Source organism: Haemorhous mexicanus, chromosome 8, assembly GCF_027477595.1.
Source record: "Haemorhous mexicanus isolate bHaeMex1 chromosome 8, bHaeMex1.pri, whole genome shotgun sequence".
Lineage (NCBI taxonomy): Eukaryota > Metazoa > Chordata > Aves > Passeriformes > Fringillidae > Haemorhous > Haemorhous mexicanus.
The window spans coordinates 9,412,163-9,426,710 of NC_082348.1; the positions used below are offsets into that span (position 1 = coordinate 9,412,163).

The 14,548-nt window shown below is 48.2% G+C and overlaps 1 protein-coding gene across 3 annotated transcripts in view; it reads left to right on the top strand.

Annotated features, from left to right (window-relative positions):
- Positions 1-14,548, top strand: part of SLC12A8 (solute carrier family 12 member 8) — a 50,487-nt gene that overhangs the window by 11,780 nt on the left and 24,159 nt on the right. For all 3 annotated transcript variants that reach the window (XM_059852654.1, XM_059852655.1, XM_059852656.1), the window contains one exon: positions 14,281-14,394. In XM_059852654.1, the coding sequence (XP_059708637.1) occupies positions 14,281-14,394 (114 nt within the window). The remainder of the gene's footprint in view (positions 1-14,280; positions 14,395-14,548) is intronic.

The window sequence follows — 14,548 nt, forward strand, 5'->3', positions numbered from 1 at the left end:
TGCCCTGGGGTGGGACAGCGGCACAGCTGGCAGGGAGGGACAGCCGCGGGCTGCTTCCACAGACCCTGTGCCAGTGCTGTTTCCCTCCAGCCCGGGCCGGGGGATCCTCCCAAGCGCTGCATTTCCCCAGAAGGCCTCTGAGTGGTGTGTCAGCACCGAGGGTGAGCGCTGGGCTCCGAGGAGCCTCCTCACGCCGTGCCGTCGCTTTCTGTGCCGCAGGGATGGATGGACGGATGGATGGGTGGATGGATGGGTGGATGCCTGTCTCTTGGGATCGCACCCACCAGCAAAGCATCCCTCCTGCGAGGAGCCTGCAGGTGGGACACGCAGGTGGTGCTGCAGCTCCAGCCTCCAGAGGCAGCTGATGACAATGGCAGGGTGCAGTGCCCCGAAGCCCAGCACCAGGGGAAGCATTTGAGACCCCTTTGGGGTGGGCTCTCCACTGATCAGCCCTCAGCAGTGTGCAGTTGCTTTCAGTTTGGTTCTGTGGCTGCAGCAGGAGCTGAGATGCAAAGGCAGCATGCAGGGAGAGGTGGTTTTGAGGCTGGAGCTGTGAGCTGGATTGTAGCTGACAGCTTGTCTGGGTCATGTCCTTGTTTTATGGCAGGTTTATGGGGTTTCAGTTCACAGCCTTGGGTCTCAGTCTCTGACCCTGTAAAATGGGCCCTGTGCAGCCATCCTGCCTTTCTGCCATGGCAGCCTTTTCCCTCACTTAACATTTCCAAGTGCTGTGAACACACGAAGGGACTGCACATCTGCCAAGCAGCAGTTGCTCGAATTTAAATAATCTCCAGGAATGCCTGTCCATCTTGAAGGTCTTAACGGGCTGCCTTTGTGTGGCTGGGCTGGGTGGAGTCCCCTGCTCTTCTCCCCATTCCCGCAGCTCACACCCAGGCACACACCAAATCGGATATTGTCCAAGCACTCACTCCCTTCCTGTGGTTTGCCTTTATTTTTAGTCTGAGGACGGAGCATGTTTACACAAAAGGGGGCTTCTCAGCAGGGCTTCCTGCTGCTCTTTCTCCTTTTTTTTTCCCTCTCTCTTGCTGTGGCTTGCTCCTGCTCCAAGAGCCAGCTGGGCTCCTGCAGCCAGGAGCTGGGACTGGAGGAGCTGAGTGCCTCCAGCAGACAGGGAGTGCTCTGGGTCACTTGTTCAGACACTACTGGCCCCTCTGGGCCTGCCAGCCTGCTTGCTGCCATGCTACCCTGTCCCTCTGCCTGGCCCCCAGGGCTTTTGGTCCTTTCTACAGGCTGCCTGTAGGGTGGGGTGGGACTAGCTGATTTTTTGGAGTTAATCCTAAATCCTCCCTTGGCTTCAGCTGGCACTTCCCCTGGGGCTTGGTCACAGTCCCAGGCTGGGATCTCTGCCAAGGGTGGGTAGCGAGGAGAGGGGCTCCCTGTTCTGAGAGCCAGCCTCCTTGAGCTGCCTCTGGCCACTCAGCTTACAGTTCAGTCCCCCCTCCAGGAACAGAGACCCCCGTGCTCCTTCCTTCACACAGGAGACATCCCTATTCCCTTTCTCCCTAGGCACAGGTTAGTGTTTTCAGCAAACCAAACACAGGTGAATTGAAATCAGTCAGTGCTCGACTTTTCAACCCATCACCAACACCCAGCACTAGCTACAAATTTTCCTAGCAGCAATGCAGGGTTGTTTTGGCTTGTGTGTGTCTGTATTTTAATGATGGAGGTCCATACCTCAGCATCAACCTGAGTTATTTTGGGAGGAGCAGTGAAAGCAGAGGAGAGGATGCTCCTCTCCCTGACCAGTTTCTCAGAACAGTATGTGAAACTTTTTTGGCCTTTTCACATCCTGAACTCTAGAGTCACGGAAAAAAGAAGATAAGCCGTCCGTTAATGCCCACTATTTTATTTTCCTAGCATATCTCTGCTAATTTTTGTGTAGGGTGACTCCCAAATACTCCCTTTCAATTAGGCGCCTGCCTTCCTGTTTTGGCAGTGGCTCCCAGGTGCCCTGTGAAAGCAGAGCGGCTGTGGGAGCTCGGGGGGGGGGCACCACCGGGAGGAGGGCTGGTGTTAATTTAGTTGTGCTTTGATGGGGAGATGAAAGGAAGCACAAGAGGCCCAACAACAGCCTCTTAAATGCCTGGTGGGAGTGAGAAATAAATGATCTTGTTAGTAATTCAGTAATTGTGTCCCCTTGGGCTGGGATTCCCCGGCTCTGCAGTAGATGGTACCACGTGGCTGGGGTGAGCGTGGAGCTTGGCTGTGTGGGGCTAAACCCCTCTCCTCAGGCTGGGAAATCTGGGTAGTTCCTTTCTCAGGGATGCAGGGAGGTTTGAAAGGCATATTGCTGTCAGGGTGCCTCTGCTTGGGATTATTTTCCATGCAAACCACATCCTTCATGTCACCCGCTTGGGTTTCAGCTTCCCTAAGCTGCTCACACAGAGCCCGGAAAACTCATTTATCATCTTCATGTATTCCTCTGAGGACAAGTGCTTTGGAGGATTCATATCCCTCCAATGTTCTATGGCCAAGCTGGGGAGCTGATGCTGTCCTGTGGGTACCACTGGTGAGGATTTGTGGGAGATGAGTTTTGCCTGGAGCTGCTCCAGCAGACAGGGAACCTGCAATTGTTGAAGTGATTTATGTATATAGACACTCTGGTGTTGTAAAGATGCCTCAAATGCTGCCTCTGGGGCTTCGATGGACTGAATTAATTAAAAATATTCCCAGAGATTGAATATGAAAGTGATCAAAGCATCCCAGTCAGGGGCTTCTGCTCGGCTCTGGGTTGTTTTATTTTATTTTTGGGCACAAGGGGTGTGCCCCAATATCATAAGAGAGGGTGCAGGAAGGATGTGTGTGTCAAAAGATGGTCTGCAGCAAATCCCAGAGGCTTTATCCAGGCTGATTGCTGACTTCCTGGCCTGAGACACATCTGGGAACTGGCATCAAATCCCAAGTAGAAATCACTGTGCAAGCGGCAGCAGAAAAAAAAATAAAATCCCACTTTGCTACTGAACAAGGTACACACCGTGGTGAATAAAGGCAGGAGGCTGCTAATACACTCTTTATTTATTAAAAAACATGGGATTGCTTTTCCCAGGTTTTTCCAATTATAGTGCATTGAATGGCCCTGACATCACTCTTGAGTCGGGGCCAGCCTATTCAACAGTCTGGCGAAGACATTTATTAACTGGTTACCTGCCAGTTGTCTGGGCTAGGAGCTGCGGGACAGATGTGTTTTGGAAAGTGATAACATTGTTAGAGGCCTTATTTAGATAGTGAGAGGAAAGCTACACCACTTCGTCCAGGTTCTCTGAAGTAGGTATTTAAAGCAGTTTATTTAGAAGAAAAAAAACCAAAGCAGTTAGCTTGAGATGCAGCCCTGTTTGTAGGTAGGTTTTCACGGTGTTTTCCTGCTGGAGGACATCCAGCAGTAGGACCGCGTTGAGGAGCAGCAGTCTCGATTGCTGCAGATGTTCAGGTGTCAGCACAGCTGCTGCACCCCGGGGCTGGCGCTGGCATCGCTGTGTCCCTGCTCTGCCGAGCCCAGGCGGGATTCCCGAGCCACCGCCCAGAGGCATCTCCCAGGAGGTGGGTAAAGAGGGGAGGAGGGCTCAGGGTCTGCGGGTCCCGCCCTCCTGCGCCTACTGGGCTGCGCTGGGCATGGATGCCGCGCGCATCCAAACTGCTCCTAAAAATTTCCAGTGGTGGATCTTTTGCTGCATCCTTGGGGTACCCTGCTACCCTGCTCTAGTCACAGCTATGCCAGGTTTATCTCCTCTTCCTGCAGCCTAAACCCACTGTTTTGGGTCTCTTGAGGGCTTGGCACAATCTGTTGTCCTTCCTTTTTGCATTGAACCACCTTGCTTGGAAGATCTCTGGTGCTCTTCAGTCTTTTCTGGGCAGCTCCATCTGAGCAGCCATGGGAGTGAGCAGCCCTGTGCCACGAGCTGCTGAGGATGAGCAGAGCCCTGGCCTCCCCTGAGACCCTAAGATGTGACACTGAATGGTGCTGTCCTGTACTGGCTGGGCCAGGCCCATTCCTGGAGCCAGGAGAGGGCTTGCTGAGGTTGTTATAGGTTTAAACTTGCTCAGTAGGTAACAGAGTTCCTGATGTACACAGGAGGTTTTGTACACATTGATTTAACCTTTAATTGCTTCACTCTTTCCCTGGGAAGCAATGCTAAGCTCATCTTCCTAGAACTTGTAAATAAATCCTGAAATACCTTGGCTGGCTTTGCTCCCTGCTAGACTCTGCCTTTCTGTGGGCTTTGCCCATCCATCCCTCCCATAAAACCTCCTGTGCAGGCTCTCCTTCAGCAGCAACTTGTTTAATTCTACAGAACTAACAAAACTGACTGGTTTGAGGAAGATCTATATCCTCCCACAAGTTCTCCCTCTCTCCTCATTGCTGTGTTTGGATGGGACAGCTTTATTTAATTGTACTGAATTTTTTTCTCTTTTTTTTGGTGCCACCATATAATAGTTTTCAAATGATGGAGATATTTTGCCTCTTCTTTTTCTCATTCCCCCAGTGTTTAATTCCAATCACAGTTCAGCTGTGCCCTGAATCAGCTTTCCTTATTTAGGGATTTTATTTATTAAGATAACTTCTAGATATGAGATTCTTCCTCCAGCCACTTTACTTCTAGTTTGCATTCCTCTCCTAGGCTAAATAGAAAACTTTGTTTGGGAAATAGGTCCTTATCTGCTGTTCATCCACTCTCCTGGCTTGTGTTAACAATTTTTGGCCTTTTTTGTCTGTAAGTTAGGGATTTTATCCTGGTTGTACCTTCACTAACCTGGATGGTGGCTCAGTGGTTCTTTCTGGTTTTCTTTTTCACTCAAAGGGGGAAAATTATCCATTGAAAAATTGATTTTTTTAGGGAAAATGTATTCTATGACGTACACAGAATTAAATTAATTAAATTACATTAATTAAATTAATAGTTTCAAACAAGCAAACAAAAAATCCTTTTAGGTGACAACATCTTGCTTAACCTTTCCAAAATCAAATGCTGTTTGGTTTGATTTGCATTCTGAAGCCAGACTTAAGGCTGTAGCTCTGTGTGTGTTGCATATAGAGATAATAAAAACCTTCCAAAAATAAAAACAAACTATCCTTTTAGACACAAAATTAAAAAGTCAACAAAAGGAATAGTTTTCTTTTGAAGTACCTCTGTCATATGGATAATATATCCATAATTTATTATGGGAAGCTGGGAGCATGGGATGCTGTAGTCATGAAGATGGCAGAAGGCTCATGGCAGGATCTGGTGGATTAAGTTGTATCATCTTTCCTTTGAAAGAAAGGGATTTGATCAGGATGGATTGGGCTTTGTCCCAAACAATACACGGAGCAGCTCTGAGATGGAGGGGAGGTCACTCCAAAGTCCAAAGGATGTGTGTCATCACCACTGAACTGCCACTCATTTTCCTCCAATTGTTGTGCCTTGACTCAGCCTAAATTCTGATCTCTAGAGCCTGGGCCTTTTCACTGGAGAAGTTCTTCAGAGCCTCCCACAGCTGGGCACTCTGGGCATGCCTTCCAAGAAATACCATTCTGTAATTGATAATGGTACCCCACTGATGAAAACTATTTTCCTGGAAGAAGGATGGAGCAAGGGACACGGTACTTCTTGTCCTCTTTGCAATGAATAAAATAATTTTTGCCAGCTGCTTTGAATACCACAGAATAAGGCAGGCTGAAAATACCACATCAAAGAAATCAAACAGTAAGGGAAGGATTTATATATTACAGCAAGTCTAGTTCTTAGCATTAAATAATGCAAAACATAAGAAGAATTAAAAAAGTTGAAACACCTGTGTGAAAATATTTTTTTCCCCTCCTAACCAGAATTTCAGAGTTTCTAACTGCAGAAAATGTTCATTTTCTGGCCCCACCAACCTGTAGAGACAAAGTAAGTGCCAAAGATAGAGTAAGTGCCAAAGATGCTAAGTTTTCCTTTATTTAAGCAGTGCTTTTGTGATGAGGAGCTGTCTGTGCAGGCTCAGAGTGTGCTCTTGTGTATGTTAGTGGTTTTCCACTTTCCCCAGAAGCTGAGGCAGAGATAAAGCAGGCGCAGGGCAGTTGGGCAGAAATTAGCATTTCCTCCCAGCCTGTCCAGTCCTGCAGGAGATGTGGTGTGGCTGGGGGGAGCTTGGGGGGAGTGTAGGCTGTCTCCTGATCTGAGAGAGGTGACAGCATCCTGCACATGAAAATTGCTCCATTAGCTAAAGACAAACATCGGAGACAGATTTAAGCAGCTCCCTTTGTTTATTCTGCCTTTTATGCTATTTTTAGCTGTTGGCTAGAACCCAGTGCTGCAGGTCCATTGCCTTCAGGGAGAGGAGGTGCTCATGATCTGATGGCTCTCATGGCTGGGATGCTCCACGAGGAAACGGGGGGTGCAGTTACCAAAAAGGATAAGTAAAGGGATGATGACGCTTTTTTCTTTGGGTTTCCTCAAACAGATCGGCTCTGGCGCTTCTGCTCCAGTTTTTCTTGCTCGCCTGAGGGTATTCAGAGCAGAGATCCCACGTCCCCCCAAGCCTCCTCTAACACAGCAGAGCATTGCACTGGCTGATGTCAAGCCTCTTTCCAAGAAGCATCCTGCAGCAGGCTGACCTGCAGGACGCGCTGCCGAACCCCTGAGCAATTTGAGAAGAGGTGGCCCAGAGTGCTTTCCCTCGACAGCGCTGTCAGCATCCCCGCTTGCTCATTTGTCTGCTCGGCTGAGCCGTGTTTATGCCCGGGGGTGATTCACAGCCCTGCAGCGGGACTCTCGTCCCGGTGCTGCTCCTGCCCTCAGGGACATCCAAACACCCCGGGATTGTCCCTGCCGTGTTGGTGGGGATGCGCAGGTGCGGCGGAGGCTGGTTTTTGGGAGAGGGTTAATGGTGGGATCCCCCGGAGCCCCCAGCAGCAGGAAGCCGCATTGTGTGTTGACTTTAAACAGGAGGTTTGGGAGATCAGCTCTGGAGCAGAAAACAGGGACTCGGGAGGAACAAACACTCGCTGCTTCAGAAGGGCGGCGATTTCCTTTCGGGTAAACACGTCATTAATCTCAGGGAGCACATTCTTTTCCATCAAAAGATAAGGGATTCCAGTTGCCTTTCTCAGGGCTTGGCCTTTTTAGATTGTTTTAACTGTGGCTTTCGCTCCTTCAATTACAGACTGTACATACTCTCTCTTTTTAGGTTTGCCGGCTTTATTGTGGGTGCAGAGAAAGTATTGGGCAAGGCAACTCCTTCCCTGCTTCCTTTAAATTTGCTCTAATCCTTTTCCCCCACCACCCTCTTGCCAAACTCTTTTCCCACTAAAACCTGTCTATTTTTTGCTACTTGCAGCTCTGACGAATTTGAAACGTAAGTGTGGTGTTTGTCCTGATTCATGAAACAACCTCCCCAGTGCTAATGATAAAATAGGAGCTTATTTGTTCACAAGTGGAAAAATAGCAACAAGCTTCTCTCTCCACCCTGGGCTGCCTCTTGCTGCTCAGCTTTGCTTTGGCCCTTTTGACTTGCTGTGAGGTGTGGGGCAATGCTGCCTGTGGCAATTTTCAGCTGGCATGGTTCTGAGACATTGTGGGGTCACAGCAGTGGCAGAGGTGCTGCTTTTGCTTCTGCTCCCTGGGGCTTGGGGTCTGTGGTCACTCTGAGCCCTTTTGACCATTAATGTGTTTAACTGGCATTCAGGGATGAAATAACAGAGGGAATGGAGTCTCTTTGCATTCTTACCTCCTCTCCCAATCCTTTCTGCTAAGGGCTGCCAACAGCAACATGGGGTGGGGTGGGGTAGAGCAGGAGCTGAGGAGATCCTACATCCTGCATCTCTCAGTGCCCTGGCAGCTCAGGCAGATGCTCTGCAGCCTTTCTGCACTGTCAGTGTGGCCACATGCTGATGTGTTAATTGCATAATTTTTATGTCTGCATAATCATTGACCTGCATGTGTTCAATACAAAAATTCCTCTCTATTTTTTTCCCTTGCCCAGTGTGAGATCCTAAAAGCAGAAATACCGAGACTGTGGGAGCTGCCTGCAGGCAGGATGTGGTCCTGAGAACTGAGATGAAGCAAAGTCATGACATCATTTGTGACATATGGAGAGGGAATGATGCTGTGTTTGCTCTTCTCTGTCTGGGCTGCACATGCCCCTCTCCAGCTATGGAGCTGTGCTGCTGCCCACAAGTCCAACGTGGAGCTCATGTGCTCCTGGCTTGCAGGACACGTGCACAGTGCTGCATGCTGACTCATATGGCACAGGTGTTGCACTGGAGCTGCAGAATAAGGCAACCTGGGTTTGGTGTGGTCCCCTGGGTGGGTGAGTCCAGCAGTAGCTGACAGCAGTAGCTGACAGCAGACAGGAGCATCAATCTCACCAGTTTGCCCCATCTCCTCAAGCTCTGCTCTCCTGCAGCTCTTCTCCTTCTGTTTCTTCTGAGTCTTCCAGCCAAAACCTGTCTATCCAAAGGTGAAGCAGGAGATGTCCTGGAAGGTGTTAAAACATTTTTGTATTCCTGTACAAGTTCAGCAAAGGTCATGTTTATTCTCTGCTCTTGTCAGCACAGCTCTGCTGCCCAACGCCCTCTGCTTCCATGACTCATCAGTTCCCTCACCATTCTCTTGGAGAACTGGGACTTTCTGGTGAAAATCTCTTCGTGCATCCTGCAGGTTGAGTGTCAGCCCACAGCAAGCTGAGCAGTGGACTGGCAGCATGAGAAAACCACCACACTGTCCTCTCTCCACCTCCAGCTGTCCTCTGCCTGTTTTCCTTCCCAAACTTTCCCCGTTTTTCTCATACATTTCTGCCTGCACCTGACCTGTACCAGGCTGGCAGCTGTAGGGCAGTGCCTGGGATCAGCAGTGGTGGTGTTGGACTTGCCTGGGAAAAAAATATTGTGAGGACCTTGGGATCTGGAGCTGGGTAGTTGTAAAGGCATGGCTACAGAAACAGGCCAGCCTTGGAAAACTTGTGAATGTGATTGTTAATGCTGGTGTTAAATGAGCCCAAACACAGGAAGCCAGGTGTGTGCATGGAGGGATGTGGAGGCCTGTGACTGCACTGCTTTGATTGGTTTATTTTTCATTCTGTTGGGAAAGGTGATTCAGGTGTTATTTGTGACCATGGTGCCCTCTTCATGCCTCTTTGATTATGCCATTTTCAGTGCCCATTGCTGGGTGTGCTGTGTGGCACTGCAGGGCTGTGGCTGTGGTCAGCTGGACCCATGTCATTTTCTGGCACATCCAGCACATCACTGAGGAGATCCAGAGCCACCCAGAACGTGGCAGTGCTGATGCACAGCATCTTTCAGAGCTGTTGCATCAAATGATCCTGTGCTGTTTGTTGCCTGAAGTTAAATTTCAGAGTTTGCATGGGGGAGTGGGGAGAACGGAGAGATGAAGTCCTTGGGGTGTGGGCACCATTCATGGCTTTGCACCCATCTCTGCACATCCACAGTTCCTGTGTGGATGGTGAACCCTGTGTATCTGCAATTGCTCACTGAGATGCTGAAAAAACTATTGCTGGTAGTGCTTTGGCATCCAAATTTTACTTCATTTAAGCCAGACATGCCTAACTTTCCTTTGACAAGTGAATATGCTGCTCTCATGTGATAAGCTGTGGGTTGTATGTGTGTTTGGGGGAGTTTGGTCACCACCAGACTATGGGTGAGCTTATTCTGCAGGCAGGAGAAGAATTTGTATTTCAGGGGCTTTTGGGGGGAGAATTTCACTCCTTCCCTGCTGTAGAGCACTCCAGCCTATGTAGGAATTTATTTGGTTTAGGACACCCAACAGTCACCTGATAGACCACAGCCTCTGAGAGTTACCAGCCTGACGGGGCTTGACTTACCCATGGGGAAATCAACAGCTTGGAAGTTCTGGGCTTGAACCTTGCCCTCAGCTAAGAGTTTGGAGGAGGAAAATGTAAGCATGTGCTTGGTGAGGAGTGGAACTTTATCTTATGCAGAGGTGTGTGTTCAGATGAGGATGGCACGGTGGGGCCAGGCTGTGAGGACCATTCCTGTTTTCTCCACAGTGGTGTGCCTGGATATCTGCAGCACCCACCAGGACCTTGTTCTGGGTGTGTGCTTGGACTGGCATCCAAGGCAAACAGCTGGAATTCAGAACTTATGCCAGAAGGGTTTAGTGGTGGAAGAAGAAATGGGAAAAAGATAGAGAGCAGAGAAAATTATGCCAGGGATATATAATTATTCTTTGGCACTCCGTGTCTTACACATCACACAGGATCCTGAAAATGCTGAGGTCAGACCTGGGAAATGTGCTGTAAGACAAACACTTCCAGCTGTTCCCCTGAAAGCAAATCTCGGCAAGTACCTTCCAGGAGGGAATGTGTGGGCTCACTTATTTTGGAAAAGAAAAAAAACCTCACCATTTCAAGCCTTCACCATTCACCTTTGTAATTAAAATCTCTAATCACAAGCAGAGTGCAATATGGGACTGTCTTCAGGGAGCTGTTTCTTAAGGTGGTTTTCCATTTTTGCACTATTTAGCCCCTGCCTCGGTGCCAGGCTTTACTTAACCTTAAGCTTGTGAACAAGCTTATTGAATTTGGCCAAGGCTTAACTAATCTGTAATGAGCTCCAGGTTGCCTGGAACTTGGCAGCGCCGCCGTGCTCAGTGCTGTTGCATAATGGCCTGACCCTGTGTAACCACAGCTTCTCCTTGAGCCCCTTCTCCAACCTCTTTGAGTTCCCATTCTGGGCTCCATGGAGGGGCTGCCCTCATAAGGGGGGTCCTGAGTGCCAAAAGCCTCCTGCTTTCATGCTCTTCCACAGGGTGAGAGGTGGGGGAAAGTACAAGAAAAGCCCAAACCTGCTGGGGAAGAGAGGGGATGTAGCAGTGGCAAGAAGATGAAAGCTGGTGCCTCCTCCCAGGCTTCTGTGATGGATAGAAAGACATCAGAGTTGTGACCATCTTCCTCCTCCTCCTCTGGCTACATTGGGCTGGTGTACAACCTCCTGTGGTCCCCCTGCACAGGTGAATGGAAGATGCTGGTCCTGAAAGCTCTTCCATTTCAAACTTGTTAGGTGGTTTTTACTGTTTGTTACATCATTTTAGTAAGAGCAACTGGAAGGACTTGATTTGTGAAGAATCACAGGAATAGCTCAGATATTGCTCTAAGTAATTTTTTTCCCTATTGTTTATTTAGATCAGCTCAACCACTTGAGAAATGCATTATTTGCTTTCTACTTATTCAGTATCTAATGATGAAAATTATTTGTTACAGCTCTTTATTGTGCCTTTCCCATAAGGCTGACATGGCACAGAGAAGGAACTGGATTCTTTTCTTCTAGCATGACACAGGGAAGATTGTTTATAGCGCTTCAGCTCCAACCCTCTGCAAGCCAGCTGAGAGAAGCATCATTAAAGGCAGGATTTAGAGACTGTGGGGTTGCATAAATTGATTGAGAGCAAAATTTTTCAGACAAATATTTTGTAATGAACAAGGAGGGAGCAATCTGGTTTGAAAAAGAGAAAGCAGAAAAAGATCTCTTTACAGAAAAAATGTATAAATGCCTCGTTTGAAGATCAGAGTGCCAAATATAGACCCTATTGCATTTCCTTCCCTCCTCCTTCCGAAGCTCGTCCTTTTGAAGTGCACTTTCCATGGGATGTGGATAATTGACTCTGCAAACAACTGACCGAGGGCTCTGTTGGTTTCACCGATCTGTCTCAGCTGCTGATTCCTGTTTTGTTTTGGATGATTTTCAGCCCAATTGCCCTGTCAGCTACAATTAGTGGCATTAATATTAATAAGCTGAAAGGTCACGGATGTCTTGCACTGGCCACAGGCACGTGGGCAGGCAGGAGGTGCTCCCAGCATGATGTCCTCAGCCCCATGCTCGTGTGCCCCTAAATTGATGGTGACTGCAGATCCTAGTCTGATCAAAAGGGACGTGAGGTTTGCTTCATAGGAGGGTGGTTGAATGAGAAATGAGGGTGCAATGACAACTAACATTTGGATGAACTTCTCTTTGATTAGTCAAGAAGGTTCCTGGTTTCTGTGTACAGGGGAAATGTGGAATGGCCTCTCACCTGCCAGAGCTGTGAGGAGAGGAAGCAGAAGTGGGATAGCGTTGTAGGCACATCCTGTGGCTCTTTCAACAAATCCATGGCTGTTGTTTTCTGTGGTGCCAGTGACATCTGCCATGGCTTTGGGCTATTGTCTCTTCCACTGAGGATTTCCATTGAGGGGAATAAAGTAGGAAAGGGAACAACATACAAATTAATGGAGCACTAGGGGATCATTTAATTTCTCAAGGTTGATAGGGCTCAGATGCAACCAGGTGCAGGTCAGACACTGGGCTCATGGGCCTCGTGGTCAGTGTGGGGCCATAATATGGCCAAAATGGTACCACAGAAAATGTAGCCTGGTTGTTCACTGGTCTGTACACTTGGCCTTTTGTACGAGGAAGGAAACAGAAGGCACCCAAAGTGCCTTATTTGGATTATATAGCCCCAAAACACCATTGGAAGACCCCAGTTGGAGATGGTTTACTTGCAAAGCAGGATGCTGTGCCTGGTGAGGTTCTGCAACAGTCTGGTTTTGGTTTGATGTTATTTGGCATTTTTCTTAACTTCCTGGAGGAAGGAAAAGGGAATGTGCAGATTCACTCTGAAGGTGAACCCCAGCTGGGAAGAGCTTGCAGCAGCCTGGCAGAGAGGGCCAGGATTTCAGATGGCCTCCACAAACTGGGCAAGTGGTATGAAAAGGACAATTCATGATTAGGGAAAACCTGAATGGTAGGAATATGTGAGAATAAATTGTCAAGAGAGGCTAGAGTTCACTTCACAGGAGATTTTTATGAATCAGTGGGGCAAACTTTTATCAAGTGGCATAGATGTATTTGATGCTGCTGCTTCAAAGCTCTGGTTGGAGAAGGTCTGCAGAACTTCATGGCATGAGATGAGTATTTTGTTCACTTTTCAAATGAAAATTAACATTTCTCTGAGAAGCACATACTTGGTGAAAAATCCCTTGGCCAAGGACCAACATTTTCCTTGAGCAGTTTGGTGGGACCTCTGCAGACAGGCCATGGGCTGTGCTGTCATGAGCATCAATTCTGGTTGAAGCCATATATAAGTCCAGAAGTTCTGGACTTATAGAAACATACAGCCTACAAAAATTCCCCCTCTATTTCTCCAGAAACTGCACTTTCTGCAGACATCTGTGAGGTCCAGAGGTCAGTGTGTTGCCCTGAGCTTGTTCCCTGTAAATCTCATCTGGGGCTTGTTCCTAGTGAAGAGAGCTAGTGCTTTTACAAAGCCTAGCAGCAGGAGACCTCTTCTATCAGTGTGTTTCCATCCATGTTTGGGCAACACAATGAATGCAGATGTAGTAGGAAACTTTTGATTATCTGTGGGGTTTTCTGTGAAAACTTCAAAGCTCTGTGGTTAGTTATATTCTGAGACTTTAAATGGATATGTCTTGTGCTCAGAGGTCTGATTTAATGTTCTGGTCTAATCTATTGTCCAAACATCATTAATGTTGTCTTTGAGGCATGGGACAGCTTTGATGGAGCCTTTTTTTAATTTCTGGCCATCACCCTGTGCGGCCATAAACAACATCCTGCCTGCTAATGAGAAAATTCAAGTTATTGGAGTCACATGTCTTGTGGAAATAGATTGTAGTGGCAGGAGAAAAAAGGAACCGACTTTGCTCACCTTCCACCCCCAGCTGGCATAAGCACTTGGGTTACTGACAGGGAGGAGAAGTTTCCACAGATTAAGATACTCCATCAAAAAGCAGTTTTGCCTGTTAAAAATGAAATTATTATTTAATAGTCACATGCATTAATTCCTTAACCTGCTTTTGTGAGTTATCTATCTTTTCTGTCTATAAGCATCAAAAACCTTTCCTAATTAATGCTTTGCAATGCCAGTTGTCAGGCTTAACCCTTCCTAACAAATTGAGGTCTGTGGAAGGATTCCAGCCATCCTTCAAGGGTGCAGTGGGGGAGTAGGATCCTCCATTACATACCCAGTAAACCAGGTGAATGACATTGGTATCCCACCCATCGCTTTCCCCCTCCCCTATCTTCTGTAAAACTTGTTTGGAAAGCAAAACTTGTGTGTGTGTGACCTTAGAAAGACGGGGCAGGAGTGGCAGCCCTGCTTTCTGCCTTCTCCCCCACCATGTGAGTCGATGTTCATCCTTTCAGGTGGCCCTTGGAGGCAGGCCCTGCAGGTGCATGTGTTTAGAGGGAGGTGGTCGCTGAGAGCAGCTGGGGGGGTTCCTGCAGCCCTGGTGGTTCCTGGGGCTCTCCTCTCGCCCTCCATGTCTCCACAGAGCACGGCTTCGTCGGCTACTCCCAAGAGCTGATGTTCAACAACACCCTGCCAGACTACAGCCAGGGGGAGTCCTTCTTCACTGTTTTTGGAGTGTTTTTCCCAGCTGCTACAGGTACAGTTAAGTTTTATCTCATCCTTTTTTCCTCCACAGGAACATCTCAGAGATGAGCAGAAGCAAGGGGAGCTCCTCTGGGCTGTGAGCAGGACTGCATTTGGCCATAGCAGACCCAGGTGGTCAATTCAAATGTTCAGGCTTCCCTCCAGCA